General features: G+C 39.4%; 1 protein-coding gene across 4 annotated transcripts in view; it reads left to right on the top strand.

The window, feature by feature from the left end:
• LOC311598201 (uncharacterized protein) overlaps positions 1-5110 on the top strand; it is a 28617-nt gene extending 23507 nt beyond the window's left edge. For all 4 annotated transcript variants that reach the window (XM_084783178.1, XM_084783177.1, XM_084783176.1 and 1 more), the window contains 2 exons: positions 600-682; positions 1634-5110. In XM_084783178.1, coding sequence (XP_084639304.1) covers positions 600-682; positions 1634-3466 — 1916 coding nt within the window. In that variant the 3' untranslated portion in view covers positions 3467-5110. The remainder of the gene's footprint in view (positions 1-599; positions 683-1633) is intronic.
• Positions 5111-15462: the final 10352 nt, after the last annotated feature.

Genomic DNA, 15462 nt, shown 5'->3' with positions numbered 1-15462 from the left:
TCCCTAATAATACTGTCTCTGTTAGCCAGGGCATTTAAATTTCAAAGCTAATTATTTCTAAATTTTTGACTGCCTATTCTCTTTGTAATTGTGCTTCATGTTATTATCATTATCATCATTATTATTTACTACTGGATCCAGGACCACTTTTAAAAATATTTATTATTGTTTTAAGTTTTGCTGTATGCATATGGGCTTGTGTGAGTCAATATATGCTATGTGCATGCAGATGCTTGTGGTTGCCACAAGAGGGTATCTGGTCCCCTGGAACTTGACTCACAAGTGGTTGTGAGTTGTCTGATGTGAATTCTGGGGACTGAATCTGGGTCTTTTACTTATTTATTTTTAAACAAGAACAGCAAATATTCTTAACGCTAAGCTATCTCTCCAGCCCCTGGGGCCTCTTTTATTTTGACATGGACCTATATTCTCAGTGTGTAAAATCTTAGACCTAGCCAAATTGCTAATATATAACATAGCTTTATTTTTAACCTGTTTAATATGAAAATGAACAAATTCAAATGAGATATGTAATTGTTAATGTTTCTATTTTATTGTGGAAGCACTTACATTTTTGTTTGTTTGTTATTTAACTTCAGAAGGGGCTATGCAACCTAACACCAGAGGGACAGTGTTTCAGCAGGATATTTTTCAGTTAAAAGTGTCAAATGCGATACAACTGGTAAGAGTCATAAGAGATATTTCATATTTTCTTCATTGAAATAGACTTAATATTTCATGTAAATATCATTAAAATGCTTACAAATAAAGAGATGTTAGAGAGAAATAGCTAACATCCACAAGAGTAGTATCTAGAAATAGTTCTAATCCTAGTTTGAAATTTGAGTTCCTATAAGCACTTATTCCTACCTAAAGTTATAGACATTGGGCTTTTAAAACAATTTCCTGAAAGCACAGGAAGCTTGTGGGGCACATGAGTCATGTGACCGGGGGAGCCAGCCTGGAACAAGAGTAAGATTGGGATGTGGCCAAACCTTCGAAAATCATCTTGAGACCATAGGAGTCAGGACTGCTCTGTCCCTGTTCGGGCCTGTGTCCAGTGCATGTAGCCTTGTGACCCCCATGTCTGCCACCCTTGAGGTGGTCACAGCCTGGTGGCCAGGCTTCAGGCTGAAGCTCCCTATTTCCTTCTAAGGGCAGCTCCAGCTCGAACCTGCAATTCCCCTCCATGCAAATGTAGCATTCCCAGCACCTCAGCCCCAGCCAGTAATGTACACACATCCCGAAAACCTCTTCCCACTTCTCCAAGGTTTATCCCCCAGTAAACCTTGTCTCACTGAGAACCGTCTCAGAGAAGGGTGTTTCTCACTGCTGGACCAAGCTCCTGTGTAGCGCACGGGCCTGGTTAAGCTTCCTTTCCTCTAGCCTAGTGTACGATGCTGTCTGGACACTCCGAGGCCCAAGCAGAACCTTGGCAGGTAGAAGCTGTTCAGGGTTAGAGCAGATGGCATAAGATTCTTGCAATAGGATTTTTTCATTCACATTGAGTAAATACGTGTAATTAAAATGGGAACACCCACCACCATCCTCATCATGTTCTTGTGCTAGGTGAGTGAGGTATACTAACTAATACATTTGGAAAAAGTTTAATATCTTATTTTTTAATCAACAGTCAAATAGCCACAATGGAAGGGAGTTCTGTGACTTTAAGCCACCTGGAGAAATCTTCAAAGACCCTTCATGCAGTCTGACCCACATAAATACTCAAAACTCAGGAGACATTTATGAAGATGTTCAGTGTGGACAAATCTTTTGTACTCAGCCTAAGGAAGCCTCTTCTGCAAAGGAAGAGGAAGACAAAGGAAAAGACTTTAGTATGATTGCAAGTGCTGCTTATCAGACAAAATGTATACAAACCAAATTTCTTGAATCCAGTGAATTTCAGTCATACCTTCGAGCACCTGGGAGAAGTCACAGCGAAGACAAATTCTTTAAATGGATACAATGTGGTGATGCTTTTAACCCAGACCTGAACCGTGCTGGGAATGGTCTACCATACACTGGAAAAAAGGCCCATGAGTGTAAGGAATGTGGGAAAAGCTTTAAATATCCTGCCAACCTTAACATTCATATGCGTACTCACACTGGGGAGAAACCTTACCAGTGTAAGGAATGCGGGAAAGCCTTTTCTAGGTGTTACCCACTAACTCAGCACTTAAAGACTCACACTGAAGAGAAGCCCTTTGAATGCAAGGTGTGTGGAAAATGCTTTAGAAACTCCTCATGTCTTAATGATCACTTTCGGGTCCACACTGGACTAAAGCCCTATAAATGTAAGGACTGTGGCAAAGCCTTCACAGGGCGCTCTGGCCTTAGCAAACATTTACCAACACACACTGGAGAGAAGCCGTACGAATGTAAGGAGTGTGGGAAAGCCTTCACTTCAACCTCAGGCCTTATTAAACATATGAAAAGTCACATGGGAGAGAGGCCCTTTGAGTGTGATCACTGTGGAAAAGCGTTTGCTTCTTCTTCAACTCTTATTACACATTTGAGAACACACACTGGAGAGAAGCCTTTCGAGTGTAAAGTATGTGGGAAAGCGTTTACATGTTCTTCTTACCTTCGCATTCACATGCGGACTCACACTGGAGAGAAGCCCTATGTATGTAAGGAGTGTGGCCGAGCCTTCACTGAGCGCACAAGCCTTACTAAACATTTACGAACACACACTGGAGAAAATCCTTTCGAGTGCAATGTGTGTGGAAAAGCATTTGCATGTTCTTCCTACCTTCATAATCATATACGAACTCACACCGGAGAGAAACCTTACATATGTAAGGTATGTGGGAAAGCCTTTACTGTTTCCTCACATTTAAGTAAACATGTAAGAATTCACACAGGAGAGAAACCCCATAAATGTGAGGAATGTGGGAAAGCGTTCACAGTGCGCTCTGGTCTTACAAAACATATACGAAGTCACACTGGAGAGAAGCCCTATAATTGTAAGGAGTGTGGGAAAGCCTTCACTACATCTTCAGGCCTCCTTGAACATAGGAGAAGTCACACAGGAGAGAAGCCATACGAATGTGACCAGTGTGGAAAGGCCTTTGCTTCTTCCTCCTATCTTACTGCACATTTGAGAACTCACACTGGAGAGAAGCCCTTTGAGTGTAACGAGTGTGGGAAAGCGTTTACGTGCTCCTCCTACCTTCACATTCACATGCGGACTCACACTGGAGAGAAACCCTATAAATGCAGGGAGTGTGGGAAAGCTTTTGCTGTTTACTCACATCTAAGTAAACATGTAAGAATTCACAGTGGAGAGAAAGCCTATAAATGTAAAAGTTACGGAATAGCCTTCAGTAGTCCTCATCTTACAGAACACGTAGAAACCCTTGAGATAAGTTCATTGGTTGGAAGGGATGAAGACACTGCTCTAGGAAGTTCTGTTGCTTTAGCAGTGCATTCAAATTCACAGTGGCAAGAAAGCTTATCAGTGTAAGCCATTATAAAGTGGTTACTTGTATCTCTGTTGTTACATGAAAGAACTCATGTTGCAGAGATGTGTCATGAGCATAGAGAGTCTGGGGAGTGGTCAGAATGCTCAAAACCCAGCTCACATAAACTCACTTTGAAGCTTCACAGTGCCGAACCCTGGAAAGCCTTCACTGTTTCTAGGGCTTTTTATGTGAGAGAAACTCTGTTGGCATACAATGTGGAAAGTTGTATTTCTGCTCAGTGCTTTGATGATTACCTACAGTATCACAGTGGAGGACTTTGTGAAAGTATGAAATGTTGGAAAGTAGTTAATTACATTAGTCATCAACATTCAATAAACATGAAGTGATTTACATTTGGGAAACTTTGTGTATAGAACATGGGGATTATTTCTGTGTCTTAAGATCTTGTATACTAACTGAAACATGACTTTATTGACTTTTATAAAGGTGTTTTGACAATTTTTGCATTTCCAGTATTTTAGATGTTTTTAATATTTGCACTTAATGACTTTCCAGTCTTAAAATATATTTAAGATGTACAAGAGTCTATGGAACATATGTATACACCATGAAACAATTATTAAGGTTATTAAAATGTAATACAGTAATTTGGTTTTGGTATTATAAAGGACTTTACTTTTTGCTTTTGTTTTTGGTGTTTGGTTTTTCGGGACATGGTTATTCTGTGTAGCCTTGGCTGTCCTGGACTTGCTTTGTAGACCAGGCTGGCCTCGAACTCACAGAGATCTTCCTGCATCTGCCTTCCTGAGTCCTGGGAAAGCTTTTTACTATCTAACACAATTCAGGTAAAGTACATTATTAACTGTATTTACTAACTGCACTCCTATGTTGCTTATATTTTGTAACTGAAGGCTTATAATCTTTAACAGCAACTCATAAACAGTAACTCTTAGCTTTTGGTATCCATAATTACAATTTTTTCCTCTCATGTGACCTATATCCCTTCCCTCTTTTAAAGATAGTCTCACTGTTTAGCTCTGGAACTCACTGTGTAGACCAGCCTGACCTTGAACTCACAGAGACCCTCTGCCTCCAAAGTGCTGGGATTATATGTATACACTGCCATGCCTACATACATGCCATATTTAAATATGATAATGTATTATTTTTAATTTTTGTGTCTGGCTTATTTTCACATAACAAAATGTCTTCTAGTTTCATCCATGCTACCAATTTTTCTTCTATTCAGAATGACAACATATACAAATAATTTTGTCTTTTTGTTTAGATGCCTTTTTATTTCTCTTAATTGGCTCAAATGTTCAGTTTTATGATGAATATAAGTTCCAAGTAGGGATATTGTTGTTCTTGATCTTAAAGGAAAAGCTCTGGATTCTGTTCAGACTTCATTGATAATGATGGTATTCACTGGCTTGTCATACATATAAAGTCACTGATAAATTAAGGTGCTATAATTTTGACATCCAGTTTGTTGAGAGTATCATGAAAAAAATTAATTTTTAGTGCCTTTCATTTTCTATGGTGATTTTCTTATTCTGTTATGTGATATGTGTCCCTGATTATTGTATATGTTGAGTAAACATTGTATTATAGATGTAAATCAAAATCACAGTGCATAATTCTTTTGTGAAATGGGTGCTTCAAATGTGATGATTAAATTCATCTATCAAAAGACAAACACGGACTGAGAAGTTGGCTCACTTATTAAAAGCACTTGCCACCACACCAGACAACCTGAATTTGATCCCCAAAACACAAATGATAGAAGGAAATAACTGACTCTTACAGGTTATCTTCTGGCTTTCACATTTACGACATACACGAGCACACACATACACAAGTAAATGTGAAAACAAGACATGAACTCCCAGGTTACCCTGGACAGGGAAGCAGGTAGACTAACTGCAGACCTTCACCTTTTCTTCTGCTCCTCCAAACCCAATTCTCCAGTCCTCCCCAGCCCTGCAGCAGAACATTTGCCGTGGCTTGTCTTTCTTCCATTTCCAGCAAGTTACCCAGATTTTCCTTTCTTCCCTTTCTCCACTCCTTGCTTTATTCCAATTCCCAACTCCAGCAAGCATGCCCTAGGCTACCTGAAGATACTCACCTTTTTCTCTATTCCTCCAAATACAATTCCCCAGCCTCATCTCTAGCCCTGTAGCAGACCCCTTCTACTGCCTTTCCTCATTCACAACTAAGCAGATTTTGGTGGAACACTCTACTTCCCTCCCTGCTATGAACCCTTTTACTCCCCCTTCCTAGCCAATCCCCACTTCTAAGTGTCAGCTCCCAATACCTAGAAATAAATTTTATCTCGAACCCCTGTTCTGACACCTCTTAGGATACCAGAAGGATTAACTATGAGGCAACACAAGGACCCACCCAACAAAGACAAGACCAGATATCATCAGTACCTAGAATTATAATCTTCCCAAACCCATGCCTAGACATCAGTGTAAAAACACAGTAACAGGACAGTGTGCGTGCACTAGAGCCCTACAACCCTACTATAGTAGGCATGGACTATTGTACCATAGCTGAGCACAAGAAAAAGACCTTAAAATAGTCTATTAGTGTGATAGAGATCCTTGAAGAGGAAATGAATAAATCCTCTAAAGAAATTAAAAAAAAAATACAGTTAAAGGATATGAATAAAACAGTTCAAGCACTGAAATTGGAAATGGAATCAATGACGAAAACCCAAAGAGAAGGCAAAGATGGCAGTACTGACCACACATCATGTGTGATCAGCAGGACAGTAGTGACTGCACAGCAACCTAAGGAACAGACTGTGAGCTACAAAATACCAGTGCTGGTGACTCCCAGGTGGCGGGTCCACACTGGAGCATGGGTGAGTCCAGCCTTTGGTCACCCAGCTAATCCACCGAAAATTACCTGGGTTCCTTCAAGTGTGTGCTCAGTCTCCAAAGTCTAGCCACTCGCCTGCACTCTGTGTATCAGACTGAACCAGGAACTACAAAACATCATTGCCTGGGTTTTCTAGCCCAGAGAAGACCTCATGGTCTGGAACACAAGTGGATCAGACCTCAGGCCACCCAGCTAAACCACAGAAAGCGCCTCAGTCCATACAGTTATAGGTATGGGCTCCAAGGTCTAGCCACATGCCTGGCAGTTGGCACGTAACACCTGAGCTCTGTGTCTCAGACTGAAATTTGGGCTACAGAATGCCAGTGTGTGGATCTTCTAGCCCAGAGGAGACCCCCACAGGCTGGAACCCAAGTGGATCTGACCTCAGGTCACTGGGCCAATCCATGGAAAGTTCCTGGGTCCATGCAGGCATGGACACAGGCTCCAAGGTCTAGCAACATGCCTGGTAGCAGCGTGCAGCACCTGAACTCTGTGTTTCAGATGGAGCTGTGGGCTACAAAACACCAGTGTCTGAGTCTCCCTGCTGAGAGGAGACACCATATTGTGGAGCACAGGTTGATCTGACCTCAGGTCACCCACCTGATCCACCTAAAGAGTTCCCTGATCACCCCAGGAGAGGGGTCTCAACCTATAGTCACTTATGAGCTGCTCTCAATGGCCAGTGAAGTACACCAGAAACTACCACCCAACATCAAAGACAGCAAGATGGCTAATGGCCAGTGTAAAAAAACAACAAAAGCAAAAATAATATGGCAGCTTCAGAACCCAGTTATCACAAGGCAATCATCTCTGGAAACTCTAACGCAACTGAAATACAAGAAAACTCAAATGTTTCCTTATGAAAATGATAATTGAGGATGTGAATAAAATCCATAAACAAATACACAAAGATACAGTCAAATAGATTGAGGACTTTAGAGAGGCTATAGCAGAGGCCTATAGAGAGGAAATGAAGAAATCACTGGAAGAAATTCAGGAAAATACAATCAGGTGAAGGAAATCAATAATACAGTTTAAGATCTGAAGATGAAAATGGAAACTGATAAAAGCACAAACTGAGGAAATCCTGGCAAGAGAGAACCTAGAGAAGAAAGCAGGAACTGCAGAGGTAAGCATCATCAACAGAATACAAGAGCTAGAGGAAAGATTCTCAGATGTAGAAAATAGAATTGCAGAATTTGATGGAACCATCAAAGATAATGTTAAACCTAAAAAATTCCTGACACAAAACATCCAAGAAAACAAGGACACCATGAGAAGATGAAACCTAAGGATAATAGAAATTGAGGAAAGAGAAGATGCCCAGGTCAAAGACCCAGAAAATATTTTCTACAAAATCATTGAAAAATTTCCCAGTTTAAAGAGATGCCTATAAATATACAAGAGGCCTACAGAACATCAAATAGAATAGACTAGAAAAGAAAATCCTCTTGCTACATAATAACCAAAACACAATATATACAGGACAAAGAAAAATATTAGAAGAGAAAAAAGCCCAAGTAACATACAATGGCAAACCTATCAGAATCACACTGACTTTTCAGCAGAGACCATAAAAGCCAGATGTGCTTGTGCAGATGTTGTGCAAATCCTAGGAGGCCACAGCTGCCAATTCAGACTACTATAACCAGCAAAACCATAGATGGAGAAAACAAAATATTCCTCAACAAAAACAAATTTAAATAATACTGATCCACAAATACAGCCCTACAGAAGATGGTAGAAGGAAAACTCCAACCCAAGGAGGTTAACTACACCCAGGAAAACACAGGAAATAGATAATTTCACTTTAGCAAAAGAAAAATTAAGACAAGCACATGAACATACTACCTCAACCAACATCAAAATAAAAGGACTGACTAGTCATTGGTCATTAATCTCTCAACATCAATTGTCTCAACTCTCCAATAAAAAGAGAAGCTAACAGAATGTGTTGGAGGTTGGTCTGGTCTGCCCAAATGAGAAGACTCATGTACCCCAAAATGTTTGTAACATTGCCTAAAACCTTGTTCATGTTTGGCCAGTAAAAAGCCATCACACCTAGGCACAGCAAATGGGACAGGTATGGCTAAGGTCCGAGGGTTTTTGGGAGAGAGACCGGAAGAGAGGGGAGGAGACTGGAAGAGAAGAGCAGGAAGGAGGAAGGTTGGCACCATGGGTTAGGTGGAGGAAGAATCAAATGGCTTGTATGGATGGAGATTTGGCCCAGATGATGATAATTAGCTAGTATTTGGGACTATAGATGGGAGGTAGCTTGATAGAAATTATTTGAAGCAAATGGCATGGGATTGGAGCAAGGAGGTATAGAAGGTAGTTTAAGGGATTAATATCTGTCCTGCCCTAGGATAACTATGGCTATTTTAAAATATAATGTGTCTGTGTTTCATTGATTGCTAACAGCTTAGAAAATACTGCTGTAATAACTACAGGACTAATAATAAACATTAGGCCCTACTTATAAATTAACCACAACAGAATGGACCCAACATTCTGCTGCATACAAGAAAGACTCCTCAGCCAGAAAGATAGACGTTACCTGTTACATGAGAGTAAAGGACTGGAAGAAGATCTTCCAAGCAAATGGGCACAAGAAGCAAGCTGAAGTAGCCATTCTTATATATATATATAAATAGACTTTTATCCAAAATTAAAAGAGATGAGGAAGGATCATTCATACTCATCAAAGGAAAATTCAACCAGGATGACCTCACGATTCTGAACATCTATGCCCCAAATACAAAGACAGTGACATTTGTAAAAGAAATATTAATAAAGCTTAAATCACACACAAATCCCCACACAGTAATAGTAGGAGACTTCAATTACCCCTTCTCACCAAAGGATACATCAACAAAACAGAAGGTAAACTGAGAATTAATGACACTAATCAATGTCATGAATCAAATGAACCTAACAGATATCTACAGGAGTTTTCACCCAAACAGAAAAGATTATACCATCTTCTGGGCACCTCATGGAACCTTCTCCTATTGACCATATAGTGGGTCACAAAGCAAGTCTCAACAAGTACAAGAAGATTAAAATAATGCCTTGACTCCTGTCAGACTACATGGACTAAAGCTGGACCTTAGCAACCACAGAAATAGCAAAAAGCCTACACACACATGGAAACTGAACAACTTTCTACTCAATAACAACTGGGTTATAGAAGAAATAAAGAAATTAGGGACTTCCTAAAATTCAGTAAAAATGAAGATATAACATACCCAAATTTATAGGACACAATGAAAGCAGTCCTGAGAGGAAAATTCATAGCACTAAGTGCTTTAGTAGAGAGTTTGGAAAGATCTCATACAAGCAACTAACTTAATGGAACATGGAAGCCCTAAGGGAAAAAAAAAAGCAGACACACCCAAGAGGAAGAGACAGCTGGAAATAGTAAAACTCGGGGCTGAAATCAATAAATTAGAAACAAAGAGAACACTTCAAAGAATCAACAAAACCAAGAGCTGGTTCTTTGAGAAAATCAACAAAATAAACAAACCTTTTTCCGAACTAAGAGGCTGACAGACACTATCCAAATCAACAAAATCAGAAATGAAAAGGGAGACATAACAAATGACAGTGAGGAAATCCAAAGAACCATTAGGCCTTACACCACAAAAGCCTATACACCACAAAATTTGAAATATAAATGAAATGGACAATTTTCTTGATAGATTCCACTTACCAAAGTTGAATCCAGATCAGATAAACAAAGTAAATACTCCTATTTCTACTACAGAAATAGAAACAGTCATCAAAATTCTCCCAACCAAAAAAAGCTCAGTGCCAGATGGTTTCAGCGCATAATTCTATCAGACATTCAAAGAAGAGCTAATACTGGTACTCTTTTCGAACTACTCCACAAAATAAAAATAGAAGGAACATTACCAAATTCATTCTATGAGGCTACAGTCACCTTGATACCTAAACCACACAAAGACTCAACAAAGAAAGAGAACTTCAGACCAATTTCTCCTATGAACATTGATGCAAAAATACTCAGTAAAATAATCTCAAACCAAATCCAAGAACACATCAAAGATATCACTCACCATGACCAAGTTAGAATTCAACCCAGGTATGCAGGGATGGCTCAATATACAGAAGTCCATTAATATAACCTGCCATATAAACAAACTGAAAGAAAAAAGGTCACATGATCATCTCCTTAGATGAAAAAAAAAAGCATTTGACAAATCCAACACCCATTCATGTCTAAAGTCTTGGAGAGATCAGGGATACAAGGCACATACCTAAATATAATGAAGGCTATATACAGCAAGCTAATAGTCAACATAAAATTAATGGAGAGAAACAATGAAATTCCACTAAAATCAGAGACTAGACAAGGTTGCCCACTCTCTCCATATCTCTTCAATATAGTACTTGAAGTTCTAGCTAGAGCAATAAGACAACAAAAGGAGATCAAAGTGAACCACATTGGAAAAAAGGAAGTCAAAGTATTGCTATTCACAGATGATATGATAGTGTACATAAGTGAACCCCAGAATTCCACAAGAGAACTCCTACAGGTGATAAACACCTTCAACAAAGTGGCTGGATAAAAAATCAACTCAAAAAATTCAATAGCCCTCCTGTATACAAATGATAAAAATGCTGAGAAAGAAATTAGGGAAACTACACCCTTCACAATAACCACAAATAATATAAAGTACATTGGTGTAACTCTAACCAAGCAAGTGAAAGACATATGAAAAACTTCATCTCTGAAGAAATAAATTGAAGATGTCAGAAGATGGAAAGATCTCCCATGCTCATGGATCAGGAGGATCAACAGTAAAAATGGCCAGCTTACCAAAGGCTATCTACAGATTCAAAGCAATCCTTATCAAAATACCTACATAATTCTTTACAGACCTTGAAAGATAATTTCTCAACTTCATATAGAAAAACAAAAAACCCAGACTAGCTAAAACAATCCTGCACAATAAAAGATCTTCCAGAAGAATCTCCATCCCCTGTTCTCAAGCTGTGCTATAGAGTAACACTAATAAAAACAGCATGGTACTAGCACAGAAATAGGCTGGTTGATCAATGGAATAGAACTGAAGACCAAGAAATAAGCCCACACATGTTTAGACACTTGATTTTTGACAAAGGAGCCAAAAACCATACAATGGAAAAGAGATAGCATCTTCAACAAATGGTGCATGTCTAACTGGATGGCTACATGTAGAAAATGCAAAAAGATCCATATTTATCATCCTGCACAAAACTCAAGTCCAAGTGGATTAAAGACCTCAACATAAAATCAGACATACTAAGTCTGTAAGAAGAAAAATTGGGAAGAGCCTTGGACTCTTGGTACAGGAGACAACTTTCTGAACAAAACACCAATAGTTCAGGCTCTAAGATCAGCAATCAGTGAATAAGACCTCATGAACCTGAAAAGCTTTTGTAAGGCAAAGGACACAATCTTCAAAACAAAAATGACAGCCTACAGACTGGGAGAAGTTCTTCACCAACCCTACATATGACAAAGGACTAATATCCAAAATATATAAACAACTCAAGAAATTAAACTCTACCAAACCAAATAATGCAATTAAAAGTGGGGGTACAGAGCTAAACAGATAATTTTCAACAGAGGAACTTCGAAAGGCCAAGAATCCCATAAAGAGATGCTCAACATCCTTAGTCATGAGGGAAATGCAAATCAAAAGGACTCTGAGATTACATCTTACACCTGTCAGAAAGGGCACGATAAAAAAAATTCAAGTGACCATCACCACCATCGTAACCACCATAACCACTACCACCACCACCACCATCATCACTGCTGCAAAAATAACAAGAATCAACAAATACTGCTCATTGATACTCCCAATATCAATGGTCTCATTCCCTAATGAAATGACAGATTAACAGAATGCATGCAAACCCAGAATCCATCCTTCTGCCGCATCCAAGAAACACACTTTCACATTAAGGATAGACAACGCCTCTGGGTAAAAGGATGTAAAAGATACTCCAAGAACTGTACCTGTATTGGCTGGTTTTGTGTGTCAACTTGATAGAAGCTAGAGATGAGGGAGCCTTAGTTAAGGAAATGCCTCCATGAGATCCAGCTGTAAGGCATTTTCCCAATTAGTGATCAGCGTTGGAGGGCCCAGCCCACTGTGGAAGGTGCCATTCCAGCATGGGATCTATAAGAAAGCAGACTGAGCAAGCCACGGGAAACAAGCTTGTAAGCAGCCCCCCTCCATAGCCTTTGCATTGGCTTCTGCCTCCAGGTTCCAGCCTGGTTTGAGTTTCTAACATTTTTGCTTGGTTTTGATACCCTTTCCCTCCTACTGGGTTACCGCCTACAGCTTTACTATGAGAGGAGGTGCCTAGTCTTATTGCAACTTGATGTACTATGCTGGCTTGATATCCCTGGGAGGCCTCCCATCTTCTGAAAAGAAATGAAGGAGGGGAAGTGGAGCAGGAGAGAAGGGACTGGGCAAAGAGGAGGGAGGGGAAACTGTGGTTGGGATAAAATATATGAGAGGAGAATAATTTTATAAGAAGCTTAATTTCCTTAAAACATCCAAAATATCTCTAAAATTTCAGAATATCTATAAAATTCCAAATTCTCGTAACTATGGGAGCCTGTAAAAGCAAAATCATATATATATATATATATATATATATATATATATATATATATATATATATATATATATATGAAGTTAAATACTTTCTTGCTTCAAGAGTTATGGACCAGGGCACAGTCACAATAAAATAAAATCAAAACCAAAGCTTAACACTATAAAATGTTCAGTTTTTGATGTCTGGGACCCACTCATGATTCTCTGGGGTCCAACAGGTTCTTTGGTTTTTTCCTCCACAGTACATGTAGCTTGTCTTGTAGTCTCAGGATATGTCCACTGCTGCTGTTCTTGGCAGTTGTCCCATGGTACTGGCATCTCCAAAATTCTAGTCTGCTGTAACTTGCCTATACCTTCACCAATAGCCTTTCCCGGTCTCTTTTCATGGATTCTGACTCTGCCACATGATGCCAAGCCTCAGTATCTCTTCATGACTGCTTCCACCTTGGGCTCTTCTACTACAACTGATTCTGCACCTCTCCAAATGTTCTCTCTTGACATCTCTGCAGAGACTCTAGCCTTGTCATACAGTGTCAAATCACAGCCACTGTCTATGACTCCTTTATACCTTCAAAACCAGTATCACTTAGGTGACACACTACCAAGTTTGGTTACCAGCATGAAGTGCAGCCTTGGCCGCCATTGGGACCAAAGCTTCTGTGTGTTGACTCTAAAGAAATACTCCTAGAATTATGTTCCCAGTTTCCTGAGAAAGGGCCAGAATGATTTCCAGAGTGGTTGTACAACTTTCCAGAAGGGTGTTCCCCTTTCTCCACACCCTTGCCATCATGTGCTGTTACTTGAGTTTTTGATCTTAGCCATTTTGACTTGTGTAAGATAGAATCTCGGAGTCATTTTGATTTGCATTTCTCTGATTACTAATGACATTGAGCATTTTGTCAAGTGTCTCTCAGCTATTAGAATTCCCCTGTTGAGAATTCTCTGCTTAGCTCTGCACCCCATTTTTTAATTGGGTTATTTGGTTTGGTGGAATTTAACTTTTTCAGTTCTTTATATATTTTGGATATTAGCCCTTTGTCTCATACAGGGTTGGTGGAGATCTTTCCCCAATCTGTACGCTGCCACTTTGTCTCTTGACAGTGTTCTTTGACTTATAGAAGAAGCTTTTCGGTTTCATGACCAACATCATTTGTTGAAGACACCTATTTTTCCCATTGTATGGATTTGTCTTCTTTGTTAAAAATCAAGTGTCCATAGGTGTATGGATTTTATTCTTGGTTTTCAAGTTGATTCCATTGATCAACCAACCTATTTCTGTGCTAGTACCATGTCATTTTCATTACTGTTGCTCTGTAGTGCAGCTTGGGATCAGGGATGGAGATTCCTCTGGAAGATCTTTTATTGTGCAGGATTGTTTTCACTATTCTGTTTTCTTTTCCATATGAAGTTGAGAATTGATCTTTCAAGGTCTTTAAAAATTGTGTAGGTATTTTGATAGGGACTGCATCTAGTTTGAATTAATTTTTGTTTCACTCATATTGACTGTGAATACAAACTCGTAACGACTGCAAAACAGCCTTTCTTCGCCTATGTTAGATGACTAATGTTTTGACTGACCATTCCGTTTTTCTATTAAATGTGCTTTAGCTTCACTATTTCTCTAACTAAGGCTCACGCTCAATGGCTTATTCCTTGAAAATATACTTTGAAGATGTGATGGAGACTTAATGGGAGGTCTTCAGGTCACTGAGGGAATTCCATCAAAGTGAGAGCCCCTCCTCCTCATTTTCTTCTTTGTTTCTGAGCCATGAGTTGATTAATGTGCCTCTCACCACAGATGCAAAAGCAACAGGGTAAGCCATACCCTGTACAACTTTAGGTTAAAAAAAAAACCCATTTTCTTTTTTATAAGGTTGTTTTTGTTGTTGTTTGCTTTCGTAATGGGAAGCCAATTCACATAAAACTTTTATACTAAGATTCTCTGGTATGAAGGATAGAATTTGGTATCCAGATTGGTATTGAATCTTCTGTTCTATTTCTTTGCTATTATAATGAATGCTTATGTATACCATCTAGTAAGCAAAAACTTCTGATATAAGTCCACATTTCCAGATATGTGAAGAACTTTCTTCTGAGGAATTGGCTTCATAGCCATAATGCATCCCTTATGCCATATAGTTCATATATAGCAGGGAACAAAAGGAATATGTGTACATTTGGCTCATCTCTGGATTTCTGTAGCTCCTTAATGCTACTCATCTTGTGGACACCGTGGATACCTCTGGTGCATACACCTGAATAACCGCTTTCTGGTTCTAGCTCTCTTCTAGTACTGAAAACGATTCTTTTCATGGTGTGCTGGATAGTTTTATGACAGTTTAGCACAAACTATAGTCATTTTGGAGAGGTAAACTTAATTGAGAAAATTCCCCCACCGGATTGGCCTGTAGGCAAGCCTTTGGGGGCACTTCTGCATTGTTGATTGGTGTGGGAGGGCCCCAGTCTCTGTGGACAGTGTCATCCCTTAGTGATCCTTAGTGCTATAAGGA

Source organism: Acomys minous (assembly GCF_964271855.1).
Source record: "Acomys minous genome assembly, chromosome: 5".
NCBI classification, from domain to species: Eukaryota; Metazoa; Chordata; class Mammalia; order Rodentia; family Muridae; genus Acomys; species Acomys minous.
Note: the sequence above shows the minus strand (reverse complement) of the source record. Positions and strands in the feature narration are given on the sequence as shown.